General features: G+C 54.9%; 1 protein-coding gene across 1 annotated transcript in view; it reads left to right on the forward strand.

Annotated features, from left to right (window-relative positions):
- Window positions 1-25,541, forward strand: part of LOC142262561 (protein kinase C alpha type-like) — a 270,331-nt gene that overhangs the window by 128,198 nt on the left and 116,592 nt on the right. The window contains 3 exon segments of the mRNA XM_075332179.1: window positions 16,917-16,958; window positions 16,961-16,978; window positions 16,981-17,043. Of these exon segments, the coding sequence (XP_075188294.1) occupies window positions 16,917-16,958; window positions 16,961-16,978; window positions 16,981-17,043 (123 nt within the window).

Consider the following 25,541-nt stretch of genomic DNA (forward strand, 5'->3'; position numbering starts at 1 on the left):
GGGAGCTCCCTGCATACAGAGATACATGATAAGATCCTGTCTGCAGCCACCACTAGGGGGAGCTCCCTGTATACAGAGATACATGATAAGATCCTGTCTGCAGCCACCACTAGGGGGAGCTCCCTGTATACAGAGATACATGATAGGATCCTGTCTGCAGTCACCACTAGAGGGAGCTCCCTGTATACAGAGGTACATGATAAGATCCTGTCTGCAGTCACCACTAGGGGGAGCTTCCTGTATACAGAGATACATGATAAGATCCTGTCTGCAGTCACCGCTAGGGGGAGCTCCCTGTATACAGAGATTCATGATAAGATCCTGTCTGCAGCCACCACTAGGGGGAGCTCCCTGTATACAGAGATACATGATAAGATTCTGTCTGCTGCCACCACTAGGGGGAGCTCCCTGTATAGAGAGATACATGATAAGATCCTGTCTGCAGCCACCACTAGGGGGAGCTCCCTGTATACAGAGATACATGATAATATCCTGTCTGCAGTCACCACTAGGGGGAGCTCCCTGTATACAGAGATACATGATAAGATCCTGTCTGCAGCCTCCACTAGGGGGAGCTCCCTGTATACAGAGATACATGATAATATCCTGTCTGCAGTCACCACTAGGGGGAGCTCCCTGTATACAGAGATACATGATAAGATCCTGTCTGCAGTCACCACTAGAGGGAGCTCCCTGTATACAGAGATACATGATAAGATCCTGTCTGCAGCCACCACTAGGGGGAGCTCCCTGTATACAGAGATACATGATAAGATCCTGTCTGCAGCCACCACTAGGGGGAGCTCCCTGTATACAGAGATACATGATAAGATCCTGTCTGCAGCCACCACTAGGGGGAGCTCCCTGTATACAGAGATACATGATAAGATCCTGTCTGCAGCCACCACTAGGGGGAGCTCCCTGTATACAGAGATACATAAGATCCTGTCTGCAGCCACCACTAGGGGGAGCTCCCTGTATACAGAGATACATGATAAGATCCTGTCTGCAGCCACCACTAGGGGGAGCTCCCTGTATACAGAGATACATGATAAGATTCTGTCTGCAGCCACCACTAGGGGGAGCTCCCTGTATACAGAGATACATGATAAGATCCTGTCTGCAGTCACCACTAGGGGGAGCGCCCTGTATACAGAGATACATGATAAGATCCTGTCTGCAGTCACCACTAGGGGGAGCTCCCTGTATACAGAGATACATGATAAGATACTGTCTGCAGCCACCACTAGGGGGAGCTCCCTGTATACAGAGATACATGATAAGATCCTGTCTGCAGCCACCACTAGGGAGAGCTCCCTGTATACAGAGATACATAAGATCCTGTCTGCAGCCACCACTAGGGGGAGCTCCCTGTATACAGAGATACATGATAAGATCCTGTCTGCAGCCACCACTAGGGGGAGCTCCCTGTATACAGAGATACATGATAAGATCCTGTCTGCAGCCACCACTAGGGAGAGCTCCCTGTATACAGAGATACATAAGATCCTGTCTGCAGCCACCACTAGGGGGAGCTCCCTGTATACAGAGATACATGATAAGAGCCTGTCTGCAGCCACCACTAGGGAGAGCTCCCTGTATACAGAGATACATAAGATCCTGTCTGCAGCCACCACTAGGGGGAGCTCCCTGTATACAGAGATACATGATAAGATCCTGTCTGCAGCCACCACTAGGGGGAGCTCCCTGTATACAGAGATACATGATAAGATCCTGTCTGCAGCCACCACTAGGGGGAGCTCCCTGTATACAGAGATACATGATAAGATCCTGTCTGCAGTCACCACTAGGGGGAGCTCCCTGTATACAGAGATACATGATAAGATCCTGTCTGCAGCCACCACTAGGGGGAGCTCCCTGTATACAGAGATACATGATAATATCATGTCTGCAGCCACCACTAGGGGGAGCTCCCTGTATACAGAGATACATGATAAGATCCTGTCTGCAGTCACCACTAGGGAGAGCTCCCTGTATACAGAGATACATGATAAGATCCTGTCTGCAGCCACCACTAGGGGGAGCTCCCTGTATACAGAGATACATGATAAGATCCTGTCTGCAGCCACCACTAGGGGGAGCTCCCTGTATACAGAGATACATGATAAGATCCTGTCTGCAGCCACCACTAGGGGGAGCTCCCTGTATATAGAGATACATGATAAGATCCTGTCTGCAGCCACCACTAGGGGGAGCTCCCTGTATACAGATACATGATAAGATCCTGTCTGCAGCCACCACTAGGGGGAGCTCCCTGTATACAGAGATACATGATAAGATCCTGTCTGCAGCCACCACTAGAGGGAGCTCCCTGTATATAGAGATACATGATAAGATCCTGTCTGCAGCCACCACTAGGGGGAGCTCCCTGTATACAGAGATACATGATAAGATCCTGTCTGCAGTCACCACTAGGGGGAGCTCCCTGTATACAGAGATACATGATAAGATCCTGTCTGCAGCCACCACTAGAGGGAGCTCCCTGTATACAGAGATACATGATAAGATCCTGTCTGCAGTCACCACTAGGAGGAGCTCCCTGTATACAGAGATACATGATAAGATTCTGTCTGCAGCCACCACTAGGGGGAGCTCCCTGTATACAGAGATACATGATAAGATTCTGTCTGCAGCCACCACTAGGGGGAGCTCCCTGTATACAGAGATACATGATAAGATTCTGTCTGCTGCCACCACTAGGGGGAGCTCCCTGTATACAGAGATACATGATAAGATCCTGTCTGCAGCCACCACTAGGGGGAGCTCCCTGTATACAGAGATACATGATAATATCCTGTCTGCAGCCACCACTAGGGGGAGCTCCCTGTATACAGAGATACATGATAAGATCCTGTCTGCAGCCACCACTAGGGGGAGCTCCCTGTATACAGAGATACATGATAAGATCCTGTCTGCAGCCACCACTAGGGGGAGCTCCCTGTATACAGAGATACATGATAAGATCCTGTCTGCAGTCACCACTAGAGGGAGCTCCCTGTATACAGAGATACATAAGATCCTGTCTGCAGCCACCACTAGGGGGAGCTCCCTGTATACAGAGATACATGATAAGATCCTGTCTGCAGTCACCACTAGAGGGAGCGCCCTGTATACAGAGATACATGATAAGATTCTGTCTGCAGCCACCACTAGGGGGAGCTCCCTGTATACAGAGATACATGATAAGATCCTGTCTGCAGTCACCACTAGGGGGAGCGCCCTGTATACAGATATACATGATAATATCCTGTCTGCAGCCACCACTAGAGGGAGCGCCCTGTATACAGAGATACATGATAAGATTCTGTCTGCAGCCACCACTAGGGGGAGCTCCCTGTATACAGAGATACATGATAAGATCCTGTCTGCAGTCACCACTAGGGGGAGCTCCCTGTATACAGAGATACATGATAAGATCCTGTCTGCAGTCACCACTAGGGGGAGCTCCCTGTATACAGAGATACATGATAAGATCCTGTCTGCAGCCACCACTAGGGGGAGCTGCCTGTATACAGAGATACATGATAAGATCCTGTCTGCAGTCACCACTAGGGGGAGCTCCCTGTATACAGAGATACATAAGATCCTGTCTGCAGCCACCACTAGGGGGAGCTCCCTGTATACAGAGATACATGATAAGATCCTGTCTGCAGTCACCACTAGAGGGAGCGCCCTGTATACAGAGATACATGATAAGATTCTGTCTGCAGCCACCACTAGGGGGAGCTCCCTGTATACAGAGATACATGATAAGATCCTGTCTGCAGTCACCACTAGGGGGAGCGCCCTGTATACAGATATACATGATAATATCCTGTCTGCAGCCACCACTACAGGGAGCGCCCTGTATACAGAGATACATGATAAGATTCTGTCTGCAGCCACCACTAGGGGGAGCTCCCTGTATACAGAGATACATGATAAGATCCTGTCTGCAGTCACCACTAGGGGGAGCTCCCTGTATACAGAGTTACATGATAAGATCCTGTCTGCAGCCACCACTAGGGGGAGCTCCCTGTATACAGAGATACATGATAATATCCTGTCTGCAGTCACCACTAGGGGGAGCTCCCTGTATACAGAGATACATGATAATATCCTATCTGCAGCCACCACTAGGGGGAGCTCCCTGTATACAGAGATACATGATAAGATCCTGTCTGCAGCCACCACTAGGGAGAGCTCCCTGTATACAGAGATACATGATAAGATCCTGTCTGCGGTCACCACTAGGGGGAGCTCCCTGTATACAGAGATACATGATAAGATCCTGTCTGCAGACACCACTAGGGGGAGCTCCCTGTATACAGAGATACATGATAAGATCCTGTCTGCAGCCACCACTAGAGGGAGCTCCCTGTATACAGAGATACATGAGAAGATCCTGTCTGCAGCCACCACTAGGGGGAGCTCCCTGTATACAGAGATACATGATAAGATCCTGTCTGCAGCCACCACTAGAGGGAGCTCCCTGTATACAGAGATACATGATAAGATCCTGTCTGCAGCCACCACTAGAGGGAGCTCCCTGTATACAGAGATACATGAGAAGATCCTGTCTGCAGCCACCACTAGGGGGAGCTCCCTGTATACAGAGATACATGATAAGATCCTGTCTGCAGCCACCACTAGGGGGAGCTCCCTGTATACAGAGATACATGATAAGATCCTGTCTGCAGTCACCACTAGGGGGAGCTCCCTGTATACAGAGATACATGATAAGATCCTGTCTGCAGCCACCACTAGAGGGAGCTCCCTGTATATAGAGATACATGATAAGATCCTGTCTGCAGCCACCACTAGGGGGAGCTCCCTGTATACAGAGATACATGATAAGATCCTGTCTGCAGCCACCACTAGGGGGAGCTCCCTGTATACAGAGATACATGATAAGATCCTGTCTGCAGTCACCACTAGGGGGAGCTCCCTGTATACAGAGATACATGATAAGATCCTGTCTGCAGCCACCACTAGGGGGAGCTCCCTGTATACAGAGATACATGATAAGGTACTGTCTGCAGCCACCACTAGGGGGAGCTCCCTGTATACAGAGATACATGATAAGATCCTGTCTGCAGCCACCACTAGGAGGAGCTCCCTGTATACAGAGACACATGATAAGATCCTGTCTGCAGCCACCACTAGGGGGAGCTCCCTGTATACAGAGATACATGATAAGAACCTGTCTGCAGCCACCAATAGGGGGAGCTCCCTGTATACAGAGATACATGATAAGATCCTGTCTGCAGTCACCACTAGGGGGAGCTCCCTTTATACAGAGATACATGATAAGATCCTGTCTGCAGCCACCACTAGAGGGAGCTCCCTGTATATAGAGATACATGATAAGATCCTGTCTGCAGCCACCACTAGGGGGAGCTCCCTGTATACAGAGATACATGATAAGATCCTGTCTGCAGCCACCACTAGGGGGAGCTCCCTGTATACAGAGATACATGATAAGATCCTGTCTGCAGTCACCACTAGGGGGAGCTCCCTGTATACAGAGATACATGATAAGATCCTGTCTGCAGTCACCACTAGGGGGAGCTCCCTGTATACAGAGATACATGATAAGATCCTGTCTGCAGTCACCACTAGGGGGAGCTCCCTGTATACAGAGATACATAAGACCCTGTCTGCAGCCACCACTAGGGGGAGCTCCCTGTATACAGAGATACATGATAAGATCCTTTCTGCAGTCACCACTAGGGGGAGCTCCCTGTATACAGAGATACATGATAAGATCCTGTCTGCAGCCACCACTAGGGGGAGCTCCCTGTATACAGAGATCCATGATAAGATCCTGTCTGCAGCCACCACTAGGGGGAGCTCCCTGTATACAGAGATACATGATAAGCTCCTGTCTGCAGTCACCACTAGGGGGAGCTCCCTGTATACAGAGATACATGATAAGATCCTGCCAGCAGCCACCACTAGGGGGAGCTCCCTGTATACAGAGATACATGATAAGATCCTGTCTGCAGTCACCACTAGGGGGAGCTCCCTGTATACAGAGATACATGATAAGATCCTGCCTGCAGCCACCACTAGGGGGAGCTCCCTGTATACAGAGATACATTATAAGATCCTGTCTGCAGCCACCACTAGGGGGCGCTCCCTGTATACAGAGATACATGATAAGATCCTGTCTGCAGCCACCACTAGGGGGAGCTCCCTGTATACAGAGATACATGATAAGATCCTGTCTACAGCCACCACTAGGGGGAGCTCCCTGTATACAGAGATACATAAGATCCTGTCTGCAGCCACCACTAGGGGGAGCTCCCTGTATACAGAGATACATGATAAGATCCTGTCTACAGCCACCACTAGGGGGAGCTCCCTGTATACAGAGATACATGATAAGATCCTGCCAGCAGCCACCACTAGAGGGAGCTCCCTGTATACAGAGATGCATGATAAGATCCTGTCTGCAGCCACCACTAGGGGGAGCTCCCTGTATACAGAGATACATGATAAGATCCTGCCTGCAGCCACCACTAGGGGGGAGCTCCCTGTATACAGAGATACATAAGATCCTGTCTGCAGCCACCACTAGGGGGAGCTCCCTGTATACAGAGATATATGATAAGATCCTTTCTGCAGCCACCACTAGGGGGAGCTCCCTGTATACAGAGATATATGATAAGATCCTTTCTGCAGCCACCACTAGGGGGAGCTCCCTGTATACAGAGATACATAAGATCCTGTCTGCAGCCACCACTAGGGGGAGCTCCCTGTATACAGAGATACATGATAAGATCCTGTCTGCAGCCACCACTAGGGGGAGCTCCCTGTATACAGAGATATATGATAAGATCCTTTCTGCAGCCACCACTAGGGGGAGCTCCCTGTATACAGAGATACATAAGATCCTGTCTGCAGCCACCACTAGGGGGAGCTCCCTGTATACAGAGATACATGATAAGATCCTGCCTGCAGCCACCACTAGGGGGAGCTCCCTGTATACAGAGATACATAAGATCCTGTCTGCAGCCACCACTAGGGGGAGCTCCCTGTATACAGAGATATATGATAAGATCCTTTCTGCAGCCACCACTAGGGGGAGCTCCCTGTATACAGAGATACATAAGATCCTGTCTGCAGCCACCACTAGGGGGAGCTCCCTGTATACAGAGATACATAAGATCCTGTCTGCAGCCACCACTAGGGGGAGCTCCCTGTATACAGAGATACATAAGATCCTGTCTGCAGCCACCACTAGGGGGAGCTCCCTGTATACAGAGATATATCATAAGATCCTGTCTGCAGCCACCACTAGGGGGAGCTCCCTGTATACAGAGATATATGATAAGATCCTTTCTGCAGCCACCACTAGGGGGAGCTCCCTGTATACAGAGATACATAAGATCCTGTCTGCAGCCACCACTAGGGGGAGCTCCCTGTATACAGAGATACATGATAAGATCCTGCCTGCAGCCACCACTAGGGGGAGCTCCCTGTATACAGAGATACATAAGATCCTGTCTGCAGCCACCACTAGGGGGAGCTCCCTGTATACAGAGATATATGATAAGATCCTTTCTGCAGCCACCACTAGGGGGAGCTCCCTGTATACAGAGATACATAAGATCCTGTCTGCAGCCACCACTAGGGGGAGCTCCCTGTATACAGAGATACATAAGATCCTGTCTGCAGCCACCACTAGGGGGAGCTCCCTGTATACAGAGATACATGATAAGATCCTGTCTGCAGCCACCACTAGGGGGAGCTCCCTGTATACAGAGATACATGATAAGATCCTGTCTGCAGCCACCACTAGGGGGAGCTCCCTGTATACAGAGATATATGATAAGATCCTTTCTGCAGCCACCACTAGGGGGAGCTCCCTGTATACAGAGATACATAAGATCCTGTCTGCAGCCACCACTAGGGGGAGCTCCCTGTATACAGAGATACATGATAAGATCCTGTCTGCAGCCACCACTAGGGGGAGCTCCCTGTATACAGAGATACATAAGATCCTGTCTGCAGCCACCACTAGGGGGAGCTCCCTGTATACAGAGATATATGATAAGATCCTGTCTGCAGCCACCACTAGGGGGAGTTCTCTGTATACAGACATACATGATAAGATCCTGTCTGCAGCCACCACTAGGGGGAGCTCCCTGTATACAGAGATACATGATAAGATCCTGTCTGCAGTCACCACTAGGGGGAGCTCCCTGTATACAGAGATACATAAGATCCTGTCTGCAGTCACCACTAGGGGGAGCTCCCTGTATACAGAGATACATGATAAGATCCTGTCTGCAGCCACCACTAGGGGGAGCTCCCTGTATACAGAGATACATGATAAGATCCTGTCTGCAGCCACCACTAGGGGGAGCTCCCTGTATACAGAGATACATGATAATATGCTGTCTGCAGCCACCACTAGGGGGAGCTCCCTGTATACAGAGATACATGATAAGATCCTGTCTGCAGCCACCACTAGGGGGAGCTCCCTGTATACAGAGATACATGATAAGATCCTGTCTGCAGCCACCACTAGGGGGAGCTCCCTGTATACAGAGATACATGATAAGATCCTGTCTGCAGTCACCACTAGAGGGAGCTCCCTGAATACAGATATACATGATAAGATCCTGTCTGCAGCCACCACTAGGGGGAGCTCCCTGTATACAGAGATACATGATAAGATCCTGTCTGCAGCCACCACTAGGGGGAGCTCCCTGTATACAGAGATATATGATAAGATCCTGTCTGCAGCCACCACTAGGGGGAGCTCCCTGTATACAGAGATACATGATAATATCCTATCTGCAGCCACCACTAGGGGGAGCTCCCTGTATACAGAGATACATGATAAGATCCTGTCTGCAGTCACCACTAGGGGGAGCTCCCTGTATACAGAGATACATGATTAGATCCTGTCTGCAGTCACCACTAGGGGGAGCGCCCTGTATACAGATATACATGATAATATCCTGTCTGCAGCCACCACTAGAGGGAGCGCCCTGTATACAGAGATACATGATAAGATTCTGTCTGCAGTCACCACTAGGGGGAGCTCCCTGTATACAGAGATCCATGATAAGATCCTGTCTGCAGCCACCACTAGGGGGAGCTCCCTGTATACAGAGATACATGATAATATGCTGTCTGCAGTCACCACTAGGGGGAGCTCCCTGTATACAGAGATACATGATAAGATCCTGTCTGCAGCCACCACTAGGAGGAGCTCCCTGTATACAGAGATACATGATAAGATCCTGTCTGCAGCCACTACTAGGGGGAGCTCCCTGTATACAGAGATACATGAGAAGATCCTGTCTGCAGCCACCACTAGGGAGAGCTCCCTGTATACAGAGATACATGATAAGATCCTGTCTGCGGTCACCACTAGGGGGAGCTCCCTGTATACAGAGATACATGATAAGATCCTGTCTGCAGACACCACAAGGGGGAGCTCCCTGTATACAGAGATACATGATAAGATCCTGTCTGCAGCCACCACTAGAGGGAGCTCCCTGTATACAGAGATACATGAGAAGATCCTGTCTGCAGCCACCACTAGGGGGAGCTCCCTGTATACAGAGATACATGATAAGATCCTGTCTGCAGTCACCACTAGGGGGAGCTCCCTGTATACAGAGATACATGATAAGATCCTGTCTGCAGCCACCACTAGGGGGAGCTCCCTGTATACAGAGATACATGATAATATGCTGTCTGCAGCCACCACTAGGGGGAGCTCCCTGTATACAGAGATACATGATAAGATCCTGTCTGCAGCCACCACTAGGGGGAGCTCCCTGTATACAGAGATACATGATAAGATCCTGTCTGCAGCCACCACTAGGGGGAGCTCCCTGTATACAGAGATACATGATAAGATCCTGTCTGCAGCCACCACTAGGGGGAGCTCCCTGTATACAGAGATACATGATAAGATCCTGTCTGCAGCCACCACTAGGGGGAGCTCCCTGTATACAGAGATACATGATAAGATCCTGTCTGCAGTCACCACTAGGGGGAGCTCCCTGTATACAGAGATACATGATAAGATCCTGTCTGCAGTCACCACTAGGGGGAGCTCCCTGTATACAGAGATACATGATAATATGCTGTCTGCAGCCACCACTAGGGGGAGCTCCCTGTATACAGAGATACATGATAAGATCCTGTCTGCAGCCACCACTAGGGGGAGCTCCCTGTATACAGAGATATATGATAAGATCCTGTCTGCAGCCACCACTAGGGGGAGCTCCCTGTATACAGAGATACATGATAAGATCCTGTCTGCAGCCACCACTAGGGGGAGCTCCCTGTATACAGAGGTACATGATAAGATCCTGTCTGCAGCCACCACTAGGGAGAGCTCCCTGTATACAGAGATACATGATAAGCTCCTGTCTGCAGCCACCACTAGGGGGAGCTCCCTGTATACAGAGATACAGTGCATGATAAAATCATGTCTGCAGCCACCACTAGGGGGAGCTCCCTGTATACAGAGATACATAAGATCCTGTCTGCAGTCACCACTAGGGGGAGCTCCCTGTATACAGAGATACATGATAAGATCCTGTCTGCAGCCACCACTAGGGGGAGCTCCCTGTATACAGAGATACATGATAAGATCCTGTCTGCAGCCACCACTAGGGGCAGCCCCCTGTATACAGAGATACATGATAAGATCCTGTCTGCGGCCACCACTAGGGGGAGCTCCCTGTATGCAGAGATACATGATAAGATCCTGTCTGCAGCCACCACTAGGGGGAGCTCCCTGTATACAGAGATACATGATAAGATCCTGTCTGCAGCCACCACTAGGGGAAGCTCCCTGTATACAGAGATACATGATAATATCCTGTCTGCAGCCACCACTAGGGGAAGCTCCCTGTATACAGAGATACATGATAAGATCCTGTCTGCAGCCACCACTAGGGGGAGCTCCCTGTATACAGAGATACATGATAAGATCCTGTCTGCAGCCACCACTAGAGGGAGCTCCCTGTATACAGAGATACATGATAAGATCCTGTCTGCAGCCACCACTAGGGGGAGCTTCCTGTATACAGAGATACATGATAAGATCCTGTCTGCAGCCACCACTAGGGGGTGCTCCCTGTATACAGAGATACATGATAAGATCCTGTCTACAGCCACCACTAGGGGGAGCTCCCTGTATACAGAGATACATGATAAGATCCTGCCAGCAGCCACCACTAGAGGGAGCTCCCTGTATACAGAGATACATGATAAGATCCTGTCTGCAGCCACCACTAGGGGGAGCTCCCTGTATACAGAGATACATGATAAGATCCTGTCTGCAGCCACCACTAGGGGGAGCTCCCTGTATACAGAGATACATAAGATCCTGTCTGCAGTCACCACTAGGGGGAGCTCCCTGTATACAGAGATACATGATAAGATCCTGTCTGCAGCCACCACTAGGGGGAGCTCCCTGTATACAGAGATACATGATAAGATCCTGTCTACAGCCACCACTAGGGGGAGCTCCCTGTATACAGAGATACATGATAAGATCCTGCCAGCAGCCACCACTAGAGGGAGCTCCCTGTATACAGAGATACATGATAATACGCTGTCTGCAGTCACCACTAGGGGGAGCTCCCTGTATACAGAGATACATGATAAGATCCTGCCTGCAGCCACCACTAGGGGGAGCTCCCTGTATACAGAGATACATGATAAGATCCTGTCTACAGCCACCACTAGGGGGAGCTCCCTGTATACAGAGATACATAAGATCCTGTCTGCAGCCACCACTAGGGGGAGCTCCCTGTATACAGAGATACATGATAAGATCCTGCCAGCAGCCACCACTAGAGGGAGCTCCCTGTATACAGAGATGCATGATAAGATCCTGTCTACAGCCACCACTAGGGGGAGCTCCCTGTATACAGAGATACATAAGATCCTGTCTGCAGCCACCACTAGGGGGAGCTCCCTGTATACAGAGATACATGATAAGATTCTGTCTGCAGCCACCACTAGGGGGAGCTCCCTGTATACAGAGATACATGATAAGATCCTGTCTGCAGACACCACTAGGGGGAGCTCCCTGTATACAGAGATACATGATAAGATCCTGTCTGCAACCACCACTAGGGGGAGCTCCCTGTATACAGAGATACATGATAAGATCCTGTCTGCAGTCACCACTAGGGAGAGCTCCCTGTATACAGAGATACATGATAAGATCCTGTCTGCAGCCACCACTAGGGGGAGCTCCCTGTATACAGAGATACATGATAATATGCTGTCTGCAGCCACCACTAGGGGGAGCTCCCTGTATACAGAGATACATGATAAGATCCTGTCTGCAGCCACCACTAGGGGGAGCTCCCTGTATACAGAGATACATGATAAGATCCTGTCTGCAGCCACCACTAGGGGGAGCTCCCTGTATACAGAGATACAAGATAAGATCCTGTCTGCAGCCACCACTAGGGGGAGCTCCCTGTATACAGAGATACATGATAAGATCCTGTCTGCAGCCACCACTAGGGGGAGCTCCCTGTATACAGAGATACATGATAAGATCCTGTCTGCAGCCACCACTAGGGGGAGCTCCCTGTATACAGAGACACATGATAAGATCCTGTCTGCAGTCACCACTAGAGGGAGCTCCCTGTATACAGATATACATGATAAGATCCTGTCTGCAGCCACCACTAGGGGGAGCTCCCTGTATACAGAGATACATGATAATATGCTGTCTGCAGCCACCACTAGGGGGAGCTCCCTGTATACAGAGATACATGATAAGATCCTGTCTGCAGCCACCACTAGGGGGAGCTCCCTGTATACAGAGATATATGATAAGATCCTGTCTGCAGCCACCACTAGGGGGAGCTCCCTGTATACAGAGATACATGATAAGATCCTGTCTGCAGCCACCACTAGGGGGAGCTCCCTGTATACAGAGGTACATGATAAGATCCTGTCTGCAGCCACCACTAGGGAGAGCTCCCTGTATACAGAGATACATGATAAGCTCCTGTCTGCAGCCACCACTAGGGGGAGCTCCCTGTATACAGAGATACATGATAAGATCCTGTCTGCAGTCACCACTAGGGGGAGCTCCCTGTATACAGAGATACATGATAAGATCCTGTCTGCAGCCACCACTAGGGGGAGCTCCCTGTATACAGAGATACATGATAAGATCCTGTCTGCGGTCACCACTAGGGGGAGCTCCCTGTATACAGAGATCCATGATAAGATCCTGTCTGCAGCCACCACTAGGGGGAGCTCCCTGTATACAGAGATACATAAGATCCTTTCTGCAGTCACCACTAGGGGGAGCTCCCTGTATACAGAGATACATGATAAGATCCTGTCTGCAGCCACCACTAGGGGGAGCTCCCTGTATACAGAGATACATGATAAGATCCTGTCTGCAGCCACCACTAGGGGCAGCCCCCTGTATACAGAGATACATGATAAGATCCTGTCTGCGGCCACCACTAGGGGGAGCTCCCTGTATGCAGAGATACATGATAAGATCCTGTCTGCAGCCACCACTAGGGGGAGCTCCCTGTATACAGAGATACATGATAAGATGCTGTCTGCAGCCACCACTAGGGGGAGCTCCCTGTATACAGAGATACATGATGAGATCCTGTCTGCAGTCACCACTAGGGGGAGCTCCCTGTATACAGAGATACATGATAAGATCCTGTCTGCAGTCACCACTAGGGGGTACTCCCTGTATACAGAGATACATGATGAGATCCTGTCTGCAGCGACCACTAGGGGGAGCTCCCTGTATACAGAGATACATGATAAGATCCTGTCTGCTGCCACCACTAGGGGGAGCTCCCTTTATACAGAGATACATGATAAGATGCTGTCTGCAGCCACCACTAGAGGGAGCTCACTGTATACAGAGATACATGATAAGATCCTGTCTGCAGCCACCACTAGAGGGAGCTCCCTGTATACAGAGATACATGATAAGATCCTGTCTGCAGCCACCACTAGAGGGAGCTCCCTGTATACAGAGATACATGATAAGATCCTGTCTGCAGCCACCACTAGGGGGAGCTCCCTGTATACAGAGATACATGATAAGATCCTGTCTGCAGCCACCACTAGGGGGAGCTCCCTGTATATAGTGATACATGATGAGATCCTGTCTGCAGCCACCACTAGGGGGAGCTCCCTGTATACAGAGATACATGATAAGATCCTGTCTGCAGTCACCACTAGGGGGAGCTCCCTGTATACAGAGATACATGATAAGATCCTGTCTGCAGCCACCACTAGGGGGAGCTCCCTGTATACAGAGATACATGATAAGATCCTGTCTGCAGCCACCACTAGGGGGAGCTCCCTGTATACAGATACATGATAAGATTCTGTCTGCAGCCACCACTAGGGGGAGCTCCCTGTATACAGAGATACATGATAAGATCCTGTCTGCAGCCACCACTAGGGGGAGCTCCCTGTATACAGAGATACATGATAAGATCCTGTCTGCAGCCACCACTAGGGGGAGCTCCCTGTATACAGAGATACATGATAAGATCCTGTCTGCAGTCACCACTAGGAGAGCTCCCTGTATACAGAGATACATGATAATATCCTGTCTGCAGCCACCACTAGGGGAGCTCCCTGTATACAGAGATACATGATAAGATTCTGTCTGCAGCCACCACTAGGGGGAGCTCCCTGTATACAGAGATCCATGATAAGATCCTATCTGCAGTCACCACTAGAGGGAGCTCCCTGTATACAGAGATACATGATAAGATCCTGTCTGCAGTCACCACTAGGGGGGCTCCCTGTATACAGAGATACATGATAAGATCCTGTCTGCGGTCACCACTAGGGGGAGCTCCCTGTATACAGAGATACATGATAAGATCCTCTCTGCAGCCACCACTAGGGGGAGCTCCCTGTATATAGAGATACATGATAAGATCCTGTCTGCAGTCACCACTAGGGGGAGATCCCTGTATACAGATACATGATAAGATCCTGTCTGCAGCCACCACTAGGGGGAGCTCCCTGTATACAGAGATACATGATGAGATCCTGTCTGCAGCACCACTAGGGGGAGCTCCCTGTATACAGAGATACATGATAAGATCCTGTCTGCAGTCACCACTAGGGGGTACTCCCTGTATACAGAGATACATGATAAGATCCTGTCTGCAGCCACCACTAGGGGGAGCTCCCTGTATACAGAGATACATGATAAGATCCTGTCTGCACCCACCACTAGGGGGAGCTCCCTGTATACAGAGATACATGATGAGATCCTGTCTGCAGCCACCACTAGGGGGAGCTCCCTGTATACAGAGATACATGATGAGATCCTGTCTGCAGCGACCACTAGGGGGAGCTCCCTGTATACAGAGATACATGATAAGATCCTGTCTGCTGCCACCACTAGGGGGAGCTCCCTGTATATAGAGATACATGATGAGATCCTGTCTGCAGCCACCACTAGGGGGAGCTCCCTGTATACAGAGATACATGATAAGGTCCTGTCTGCTGCCACCACTAGGGGGAGCTCCCTGTATACAGAGATACATGATAAGATCCTGTCTGCAGCCACCACTAGGGGGAGCTCCCTGTATACAGAGATACATGATGAGATCCTGTCTGCAGCCACACTAGGGGGAGCTCCCTGTATACAGAGATACATGATAAGGTCCTGTCTGCTGCCACCACTAGGGGGAGCTCCCTGTATACAGAGATACATGATAAGATCCCTGTCTGCAGCCACCACTAGGGGGAGCTCCCTGTATACAGAGATACATGATGAGATCCTGTCTGCAGCCACCACTAGGGGGAGCTCCCTGTATACAGAGATACATGATGAGATCCTGTCTGCAGCCACCACTAGGGGGAGCTCCCTGTATACAGAGATACATGATAAGATCCTGTCTGCAGCCACCACTAGGGGGAGCTCCCTGTATACAGAGATACATGATAAGATCCTGTCTGCAGCCACCACTAGGGGGAGCTCCCTGTATACAGAGATACATGATAAGATCCTGTCTGCAGCCACCACTAGGGGGAGCTCCCTGTATACAGAGACACATGATAAGACCCTGTCTGCAGCCACCACTAGGGGGAGCTCCCTGTATACAGAGATACATGATGAGATCCTGTCTGCAGCCACCACTAGGGGGAGTTCCCTGTATACAGAGATACATGATAAGATCCTGTCTGCAGCCACCACTAGGGGGAGCTCCCTGTATACAGAGATACATGATAAGATCCTGTCTGCAGTCACCACTAGGGGGAGCTCCCTGTATACAGAGATACATGATAAGATCCTGTCCACAGCCACCACTAGGGGGAGCTCCCTGTATACAGAGATACATGATAAGATCCTGTCTGCAGCCACCACTAGGGGGAGCTCCCTGTATACAGAGATACATGATAAGATCCTGTGTGCAGCCACCACTAGGGGAAGCTCCCTGTATACAGAGATACATGATAAGATCCTGTCTGCAGTCACCACTAGGGGGAGCTCCCTGTATACAGAGATACATGATAAGATCCTGTCTGCAGTCACCACTAGGGGGAGCTCCCTGTATACAGAGATACATGATAAGATCCTGTGTGCAGCCACCACTAGGGGAAGCTCCCTGTATACAGAGATACATGATAAGATCCTGTCTGCAGTCACCACTAGGGGGAGCTCCCTGTATACAGAGATACATGATAAGATCCTGTGTGCAGCCACCACTAGGGGGAGCTCCCTGTATACAGAGATACATGATAAGATCCTGTCTGCAGCCACCACTAGGGGGAGCTCCCTGTATACAGAGATACATGATAAGATCCTGTCTGCAGTCACCACTAGGGGGAGCTCCCTGTATAGAGATACATGAGTCACCACTAGGGGGAGCTGTGATGTGTTTCTCTGTTCTCTGCAGCGTGTGACATGAATGTACATAAGGTCTGCGTTGTTAATGTGCCAGTATGTGTGGAATGGACCATACGAGAAGAGGGGGAGGATCCTGCTGAAGGCAGAAGTGGTCAATGACAAGCTGAATGTCATAGGTAAGTCTACCGCTAATCTATGAATAAGTAAAATCTATTACTCCCTGTTATCAGCCATTACTGGGGAGGTGACTGTAGGACAGGCTATTGCCAACTATTGCTCTCTGTTATCACCCTGGTTGTTGTGCTCCTTGGCTCTCGCTGTGAACATGTAATCGCTTCTTGGGAGGATATTAGTGGCCTCCGCTGGAGGATATTAGTGGCCTCCGCTGGGAGGATATTGGTGGCCTCCGCTGGGAGGATATTAGTGGCCTCCGCTGGGAGGATATTAGTGGCCTCCGCTGGGAGGATATTAGTGGCCTCCGCTGGGAGGATATTAGTGGCCTCCGCTGGGAGGATATTATGGCCTCCGCTGGGAGGATATTAGTGGCCCCCGCTGGGAGGATATTGGTGGCCCCCGCTGGGAGGATATTGGTGGCCTCCGCTGGGAGGATATTAGTGGCCTCCGCTGGGAGGATTATTGGTGGCCCCCGCTGGGAGGATATTGGTGGCCCCCGCTGGGAGGATATTGGTGGCCCCCCGCTGGGGAGGATATTGGTGGCCTCCGCTGGGAGGATATTGGTGGCCTCGCTGCCGGAGGATATTGGTGGCCTCCGCTGGGAGGATATTGGTGGCCTCCGCTGGGAGGATATTGGTGGCCCCCGCTGGGAGGATATTGGTGGCCTCCGCTGGGAGGATATTGGTGGCCTCCGCTGGGAGGATATTAGTGGGCCTCCGCTGCTTTCCATCCTCTTTGGCGTTCTGCCTCCTGCTCCGCGGACCCCAGATGAGAGAATGAGGCTCATATTATATTCCGCTGTCACTCACATCCGGCCACAGGGGGCGCTCTTATAATGCACAATGGACTATGCTCTATAGGACCTCATATACACATCACTGTCCACTCAGTGTAAGACGTCTCCAATGCTGCTCTGGGAAATAGTCCTCCACCAGTAGATTCTACAAGAGGAGGACAGGGGAGTCTGGAGGGAGGAGGAGGAGGAGGACAGAGGAGTCTGGAGGGAGGGAGGAGGAGGAGGACAGGGGAGGAGGAGGACAGGGGAGTCTGGAGGGAGGAGGAGGAGGAGGAGGAGGAGGAGGAGGACAGGGGAGTCTGGAGGGAGGAGGAGGACAGAGGAGTCTGGAGGGAGGGAGGAGGAGGAGGAGGAGGAGGAGGAGGACAGGGGAGTCTGGAGGGAGGAGGAGGACAGAGGAGTCTGGAGGGAGGAGGAGGAGGAGGAGGGAAGGGGAGTATGGAGTGAGGAGGAGGAGGGCAGGGGAGTCTGGAGGGAGGAGGAGGGCAGGGGAGTCTGGAGGGAGGAGGAGAACGGGAGTCTGGAGGGAGGAGGAGGACAGGGGAGTCTGGAGGGAGGAGGAGGGCAGGGGAGTCTGGAGGGAGGAGGAGGGCATGGGAGTCTGGAGGGAGGAGGAGGGCAGGGGAGTCTGGAGGGAGGAGGAGGGCAGGGGAGTCTGGAGGGAGGAGGAGGGCAGGGGAGTCTGGAGGGAGGAGGAGGGCAGGGGAGTCTGGAGGGAGGAGGAGGGCAGGGGAGTCTGGAGGGAGGAGGAGGGCAGGGGAGTCTGGAGAGCGGAGGAGGCAGGGGAGTCTGGAGGGAGGAGGAGGAGGGCAGGGGAGTCTGGAGGGAGGAGGAGGAGGGCAGGGGAGTCTGGAGCGAGGTGGAGGAGGAGGGCAGGGGAGTCTGGAGGGAGGAGGAGGAGGGCAGGGGAGTCTGGAGCGAGGTGGAGGAGGAGGGCAAGGGAGTCTGGAGGGAGGTGGAGGAGGGCAGGGGAATCTGGAGGGAGGAAGAGAACAGGGGAGTCTGGGGGGAGGAGGACACAGGAGTCTGGAGGGAGGAGGAGGGCAGGGGAGTCTGGAGGGAGGAGGAGGGCAGGGGAGTCTGGAGGGGAGGAGGAGGGCAGGGGAGTCGAGGTGGAGGCAGGGGCAGGGGAGTGCTGGAGGAGGAGGAGGAGGAGGGAAGGGGAGTATGGAGTGAGGTGGAGGAGGAGGGCAGGGGAGTCTGGGGGGAGGTGGAGGAGGAGGGGGGGGGAGGTGGAGGAGGAGGGCAGGGAGTCTGGAAGGAGGAGGAGGAGGGCAGGGGAGTCTGGAGGGAGGAGGAGGGCAGGGGAGGTCTGGAGGGAGGAGGAGGGCAGGGGAGTCTGGAGGAGGTGGAGGAGGGCAGGAGAGTCTGGAGGGAGGTGGAGGAGGAGGGCAGGGGAGTCTGGAGGGAGATGGAGGAGGAGGGCAGGGGAGTCTGGAGTGAGGAGGAGGGCAGGGGAGTCTGGAGGGAGGTGGAGGAGGGCAGGGGAGTCTGGAGGGAGGTGGAGGAGGGCAGGGGAGTCTGGAGTGAGGTGGAGGAGGGGCAGGGGAGTCTGGAGTGAGGTGGAGGAGGAGGGCAGGGGAGTCTGGAGTGAGGAGAAGGAGGGCAGGGGAGTCTGGAGGGAGGTGGAGGTGGAGGGCAGGGGAGTCTGGAGTGAGGAGGAGGAGGGAAGGGGAGTATGGAGTGAGGAGGAGGAGGAGGGCAGGGGAGTCTGGAGTGAGGAGGAGAAGGAGGACAGCGGAGTCTGGAGGGAGGAGGAGGAGGCCAGGGGAGTCGAGTGAGGAGGAGAAGGAGGGCAGGGGAGTCTGGAGGGAGGTGGAGGTGGAGGGCAGGGGAGTCTGGAGTGAGGAGGAGGAGGGAAGGGGAGTATGGAGTGAGGAGGAGGAGGGCAGGGGAGTCTGGAGTGAGGAGGAGAAGGAGGACAGCGGAGTCTGGAGGGAGGTGGAGGTGGAGGGCAGGGGAGTCTGGAGTGAGGAGGAGGAGGGAAGGGGAGTATGGAGTGAGGAGGAGGAGTAGGGCAGGGGAGTCTGGAGTGAGGAGGAGGAGGGAAGGGGAGTCTGGAGGCAGGAGGAGGAGGAGGGCAGGGGAGTCTGGAGGGAGGAGGAGGGCAGGGGAGTCTGGAGCGAGGTGGAGGAGGACAGCAGGGGAGTCTGGAGGGAGGTGGAGGAGGAGGGCAGGGGAGTCTGGAGGGAGATGGAGGAGGAGGGCAGGGGAGTCTGGAGGGAGATGGAGGAGGAGGGTAGGGGAGTCTGGAGTGAGGAGGAGGAGGGAAGGGGAGTATGGAGTGAGGAAGAGGAGGGCAGGGGAGTCTGGAGGGAGATGGAGGAGGAGGGCAGGGGAGTCTGGAGGGAGGAGGAGGGCAGAGGAGTCTGGAGGGAGGAGGAGGGCAGGGGAGTCCTGAGGGAGGTGGAGGGCAGCGGAGTCTGGAGTGAGGAAGAGGAGGAGGGCAGGGGAGTCTGGAGGGAGGTGGAGGGCAGGGGAGTCTGGAGGGAGGTGGAGGAGGAGGGCAGGGGAGTCTGGAGGGAGGTGGAGGAGGAGGACAGGGGAGTCTGGAGGGAGGTGGAGTAGGAGGGCAGGGGAGTCTGGAGGGAGGTGGAGTAGGAGGGCAGGGGAGTCTGGAGGGAGGTGGAGGAGGAGGACAGGTGAGTCTGGAGGGAGGTGGAGGAGGAGGACAGGGGAGTCTGGAGGGAGGTGGAGGAGGAGGGCAGGGGAGTCTGGAGGGTGGTGGAGGAGGAGGGCAGGGGAGCCTGGAGTGAGGAGGAGGAGGAGGGCAGGGGAGTCTGGAAGGAGGAGGAGGGCAGGGGAGTCTGGAGGGAGGTGGAGTAGGAGGGCAGGGGAGTCTGGAGGGTGGTGGAGGAGGAGGGCAGGGGAGCCTGGAGTGAGGAGGAGGAGGAGGAGGGCAGGGGCGTCTGGAGGGAGGAGGAGGGCAGGGGCGTCTGGAGGGAGGAGGAGGGCAGGGGCGTCTGGAGGGAGGAGGATGGCAGGGGAGGGAGGAGGAGGGCAGGGGCGTCTTGAGGGAGGAGGAGGGCAGGGGAGTCTGGAGGGAGGAGGAGGGCAGGGGAGTCTGGAGGGAGGAGGAGGGCAGGGGCGTCTGGAGGGAGGAGGGGGGCAGGGGCGTCTGGAGGGAGGAGGAGGGCAGGGGCGTCTGGAGGGAGGAGGAGGGCAGCGGAGTCTAGAGGGAGGTGGAGGAGGAGGGCAGGGGAGCTCTGCTAGGTCCGGTCAGTGCACTGTCTCCTCTCATCCTCTGGGGGGCTCTGCTAGGTCCGGTCAGTGCAGTGTTTCCTCTCATCCTCTGGGGGGCTCTGCTACCTCGGTCAGTGCAGTTCCCGCTCTCGTCCTCTGGGGGGCTCTGCTATGTCCGGTCAGTGCAGTTCCCGCTCTCGTCCTCTGGGGGGCTCTGCTAGGTCCGGTCAGTGCAGTTCCCGCTCTCGTCCTCTGGGAGGCTCTGCTACCTCCGGTCAGTGCAGTTCCCGCTCTCGTCCTCTGGGGGGCTCTGCTACCTCCGGTCAGTGCAGTTCCCGCTCTCGTCCTCTGGGGGGCTCTGCTAGGTCCGGTCAGTGCAGTTCCCGCTCTCGTCCTCTGGGGGGCTCTGCTTAGGTCCGGTCAGTGCAGTTCCCGCTCTCGTCCTCTGGGAGGCTCTGCTACCTCCGGTCAGTGCAGTTCCCGCTCTCGTCCTCTGGGGGGCTCTGCTACCTCCGGTCAGTGCAGTTCCCGCTCTCGTCCTCTGGGGGGCTCTGCTAGGTCCGGTCAGTGCAGTTCCCGCTCTCGTCTTCTGGGGGGGCTCTGCTACCTACGGTCAATGCAGTTTTTCGCTCTCGTCCTCTGGGGGGCTCTGCTAGGTCCGGTCAGTGCAGTTCCCGATTTCGTCCTCTGGGGGGCTCTTCTACCTCCGGTCAGTGCAGTGTCTCCTCTCGTCCTCTGGGGGGCTCTTCTAGGTCTGGTCAGTGTAGTGTTTCCTCTCGTCCTCTGAGGGGCTCTGCTACCTCCGGTCAGTGCAGTTCCCGCTCTCGTCCTCTGGGGGGCTCTGCTACCTCCGGTAGTGCAGTTTCCCGCTCTCGTCCTCTGGGGGGGCTCTGCTAGGTCCGGTCAGTGCAGTTCCCGCTTTCGTCCTCTGGGGGGGCTCTGCTAGGTCCGGTCAGTGCAGTTCCCCGCTCTCGTCCTCTGGGGGAGCTCTGCTAGGTCAGTGCAGTGTTTTCCTCTCATCCTCTGGGGGGCTCTGCTACCTCCGGTCAGTGCAGTTCCCGCTCTCGTCCTCTGGGGGGCTCTGCTAGGTCCGGTCAGTGCAGTTCCCGCTCTCGTCCTCTGGGGGGCTCTGCTAGGTCAGTGCAGTTCCCGCTCTCGTCCTCTGGGGGGGGCTCTGCTACCTCCGGTTAGTGCAGTTCCCGCTCTCGTCCTCTGGGGGGGCTCTGCTAGGTCCGGTCAGTGCAGTTCCCGCTTTCGTCCTCTGGGGGGCTCTGCTAGGTCCGGTCAGTGCAGTTCCCGCCTCTCGTCCTCTGGGGGGCTCTGCTAGGTCCGGTCAGTGCAGTTTCCGCTCTCGTCCTCTGGGGGGGCTCTGCTACCTCCGGTCAGTGCAGTTCACGCTCTCGTCTTCTGGGGGGCTCTGCTACCTACGGTCAATGCAGTTCCCGCTCTCGTCCTCTGGGGGGCTCTGCTAGGTCCGGTCAGTGCAGTTCCCGCTCTCGTCCTCTGGAGGGCTCTGCTAGGTCTGGTCAGTGCATTTCCCGCTCTCGTCCTCTGGAGGGCTCTGCTACCTCCGGTCAGTGCAGTTCACGCTCTCGTCCTCTGGGGGGGCTCTGCTACCTCCGGTCAGTGCAGTTCACGCTCTCGTCCTCTGGGGGGCTCTGCTAGGTCCGGTCAGTGCAGTTCCCCCTCTCGTCCTCTGGGGGGGCTCTGCTACGTCCGGTCAGTGCAGTGTCTCCCTCTCGTGCTCTGGGGGGCTCTGCTAGGTCCGGTCGTTGCAGTTTCCGCTCTCGTCCTCTGGGGGGCTCTGCTACCTTCCGGTTAGTGCAGTTCCCGCTCTCGTCCTCTGGGGGGCTCTGCTAGGTCTGGTCAGTGCAGTTCCCGCTCTCGTCCTCTGGGGGGCTCTGCTAGGTCTGGTCAGTGCAGTTCACGCTCTCGTCCTCTGGGGGGCTCTGCTAGGTCCGGTCAGTGCAGTTCCCGCTCTCGTTCTCTGGGGGGGCTCTGCTACCTCCGGTCAGTTGCAGTTCACGCTCTCGTCTTCTGGGGGGCTCTGCTACCTACGGTCAATGCAGTTCCCGCTCTCGTCCTCTGGGGGGCTCTGCTAGGTCCGGTCAGTGCAGTTCCCGCTCTCGTCCTCTGGAGGGCTCTGCTAGGTCTGGTCAGTGCATTTCCCGCTCTCGTCCTCTGGAGGGCTCTGCTACCTCCGGTCAGTGCAGTTCACGCTCTCGTCCTCTGGGGGGGCTCTGCTACTCCGGTCAGTGCAGTTCACGCTCTCGTCCTCTGGGGGGCTCTGCTAGGTCCGGTCAGTGCAGTTCCCCCTCTCGTCCTCTGGGGGGGCTCTGCTACGTCCCGGTCAGTGCAGTGTCTCCTCTCGTGCTCTGGGGGGCTCTGCTAGGTCCGGTCGTTGCAGTTTCCGCTCTCGTCCTCTGGGGGGCTCTGCTACCTCCGGTTAGTGCAGTTCCCGCTCTCGTCCTCTGGGGGGCTCTGCTAGGTCTGGTCAGTGCAGTTCACGCTCTCGTCCTCTGGGGGCTCTGCTAGGTCCGGTCAGTGCAGTTCCCGCTCTCGTTCTCTGGGGGAGCTCTGCTAGGTCCGGTCAGTGCAGTTCCCGCTCTCGTCCTCTGGGGGGCTCTGCTAGGTTCGGTCAGTGCAGTTCCCGCTCTCGTTCTCTGGGGGAGCTCTGCTAGGTCCGGTCAGTGCAGTTCCCCCTCTCGTCCTCTGGGAGCTCTGCTACGTCCGGTCAGTGCAGTGTCTCCTCTCGTGCTCTGGGGGGCTCTGCTAGGTCCGGTCAGTGCAGTTCCCGCTTTCGTCCTCTGGGGGGCTCTGCTAGGTCCGGTCAGTGCAGTTTCCGCTCTCGTCCTCTGGGGGGCTCTGCTACCTCCGGTTAGTGCAGTTCCCGCTCTCGTCCTCTGGGGGGGCTCTGCTACCTACGGTCAATGCAGTTTTCGCTCTCGTCCTCTGGGGGGCTCTGCTAGGTCCGGTCAGTGCAGTTCCCGATTTCGTCCTCTGGGGGGCTCTTCTACCTCCGGTCAGTGCAGTGTCTCCTCTCGTCCTCTGGGGGGCTCTTCTAGGTCCGGTCAGTGCAGTGTCTCCTCTCGTGCTCTGGGGGGCTCTGCTACCTCCGGTCAGTGCAGTTCCCGCTCTCGTCCTCTGGGGGGGCTCTGCTAGGTCCGGTCAGTGCAGTTCCCGCTCTCGACCTCTGGGGGGGCTCTGCTAGGTCTGGTCAGTGCAGTTCCCGCTCTCGTCCTCTGGGGGGGCTCTTCTACCTCCGGTCAGTGCAGTGTCTCCTCTCGTCCTCTGGGGGGCTCTTCTAGGTCCGGTCAGTGCAGTGTCTCCTCTCGTGCTCTGGGGGGCTCTGCTACCTCCGGTCAGTGCAGTTCACGCTCTCGTCCTCTGGGGGGCTCTGCTAGGTCCGGTCAGTGCAGTTCCCCCTCTCGTCCTCTGGGGGGGCTCTGCTACGTCCGGTCAGTGCAGTGTCTCCTCTCGTGCTCTGGGGGGCTCTGCTAGGTCCGGTCGTTGCAGTTTCCGCTCTCGTCCTCTGGGGGGCTCTGCTACCTCCGGTTAGTGCAGTTCCCGCTCTCGTCCTCTGGGGGGCTCTGCTAGGTCTGGTCAGTGCAGTTCACGCTCTCGTCCTCTGGGGGGCTCTGCTAGGTCCGGTCAGTGCAGTTCCCGCTCTCGTTCTCTGGGGGGAGCTCTGCTAGGTTCGGTCAGTGCAGTTCCCGCTCTCGTTCTCTGGGGGAGCTCTGCTAGGTCCGGTCAGTGCAGTTCCCCCTCTCGTCCTCTGGGGAGCTCTGCTACGTCCGGTCAGTGCAGTGTCTCCTCTCGTGCTCTGGGGGGCTCTGCTAGGTCCGGTCGTTGCAGTTTCCGCTATCGTCCTCTGGGGGCTCTGCTACCTCCGGTTAGTGCAGTTCCCGCTCTCGTCCTCTGGGGGGCTCTGCTAGGTCCGGTAAGTGCAGTTCCCGCTCTCGTCCTCTGGGGGGGCTCTGCTAGGTCCGGTAAGTGCAGTTCCCGCTCTCGTCCTCTGGGGGGCTCTGCTATGTCCGGTCAGTGCAGTTCCCGCTCTCGTCCTCTGGGGGGCTCTGCTAGGTCCGGTCAGTGCAGTTCCCGCTCTCGTCTTCTGGGGGGGCTCTGCTACCTACGGTCAATGCAGTTTTCGCTCTCGTCCTCTGGGGGGCTCTGCTAGGTCCGGTCAGTGCAGTTCCCGATTTCGTCCTCTGGGGGGCTCTTCTACCTCCGGTCAGTGCAGTGTCTCCTCTCGTCCTCTGGGGGGCTCTTCTAGGTCCGGTCAGTGCAGTGTCTCCTCTCGTCCTCTGGGGGGCTCTGCTAGGTCTGGTCAGTGTAGTGTTTCCTCTCGTCCTCTGGGGGGCTCTGCTACCTCCGGTCAGTGCAGTTCCCGCTCTCGTCCTCTGGGGGGCTCTGCTACCTCCGGTTAGTGCAGTTCCCGCTCTCGTCCTCTGGGGGGGCTCTGCTAGGTCCGGTCAGTGCAGTTCCCGCTTTCGTCCTCTGGGGGGCTCTGCTAGGTCCGGT

Source organism: Anomaloglossus baeobatrachus, unplaced genomic scaffold (assembly GCF_048569485.1).
Source record: "Anomaloglossus baeobatrachus isolate aAnoBae1 unplaced genomic scaffold, aAnoBae1.hap1 Scaffold_248, whole genome shotgun sequence".
In the NCBI taxonomy this organism is placed as follows: Eukaryota; Metazoa; Chordata; class Amphibia; order Anura; family Aromobatidae; genus Anomaloglossus; species Anomaloglossus baeobatrachus.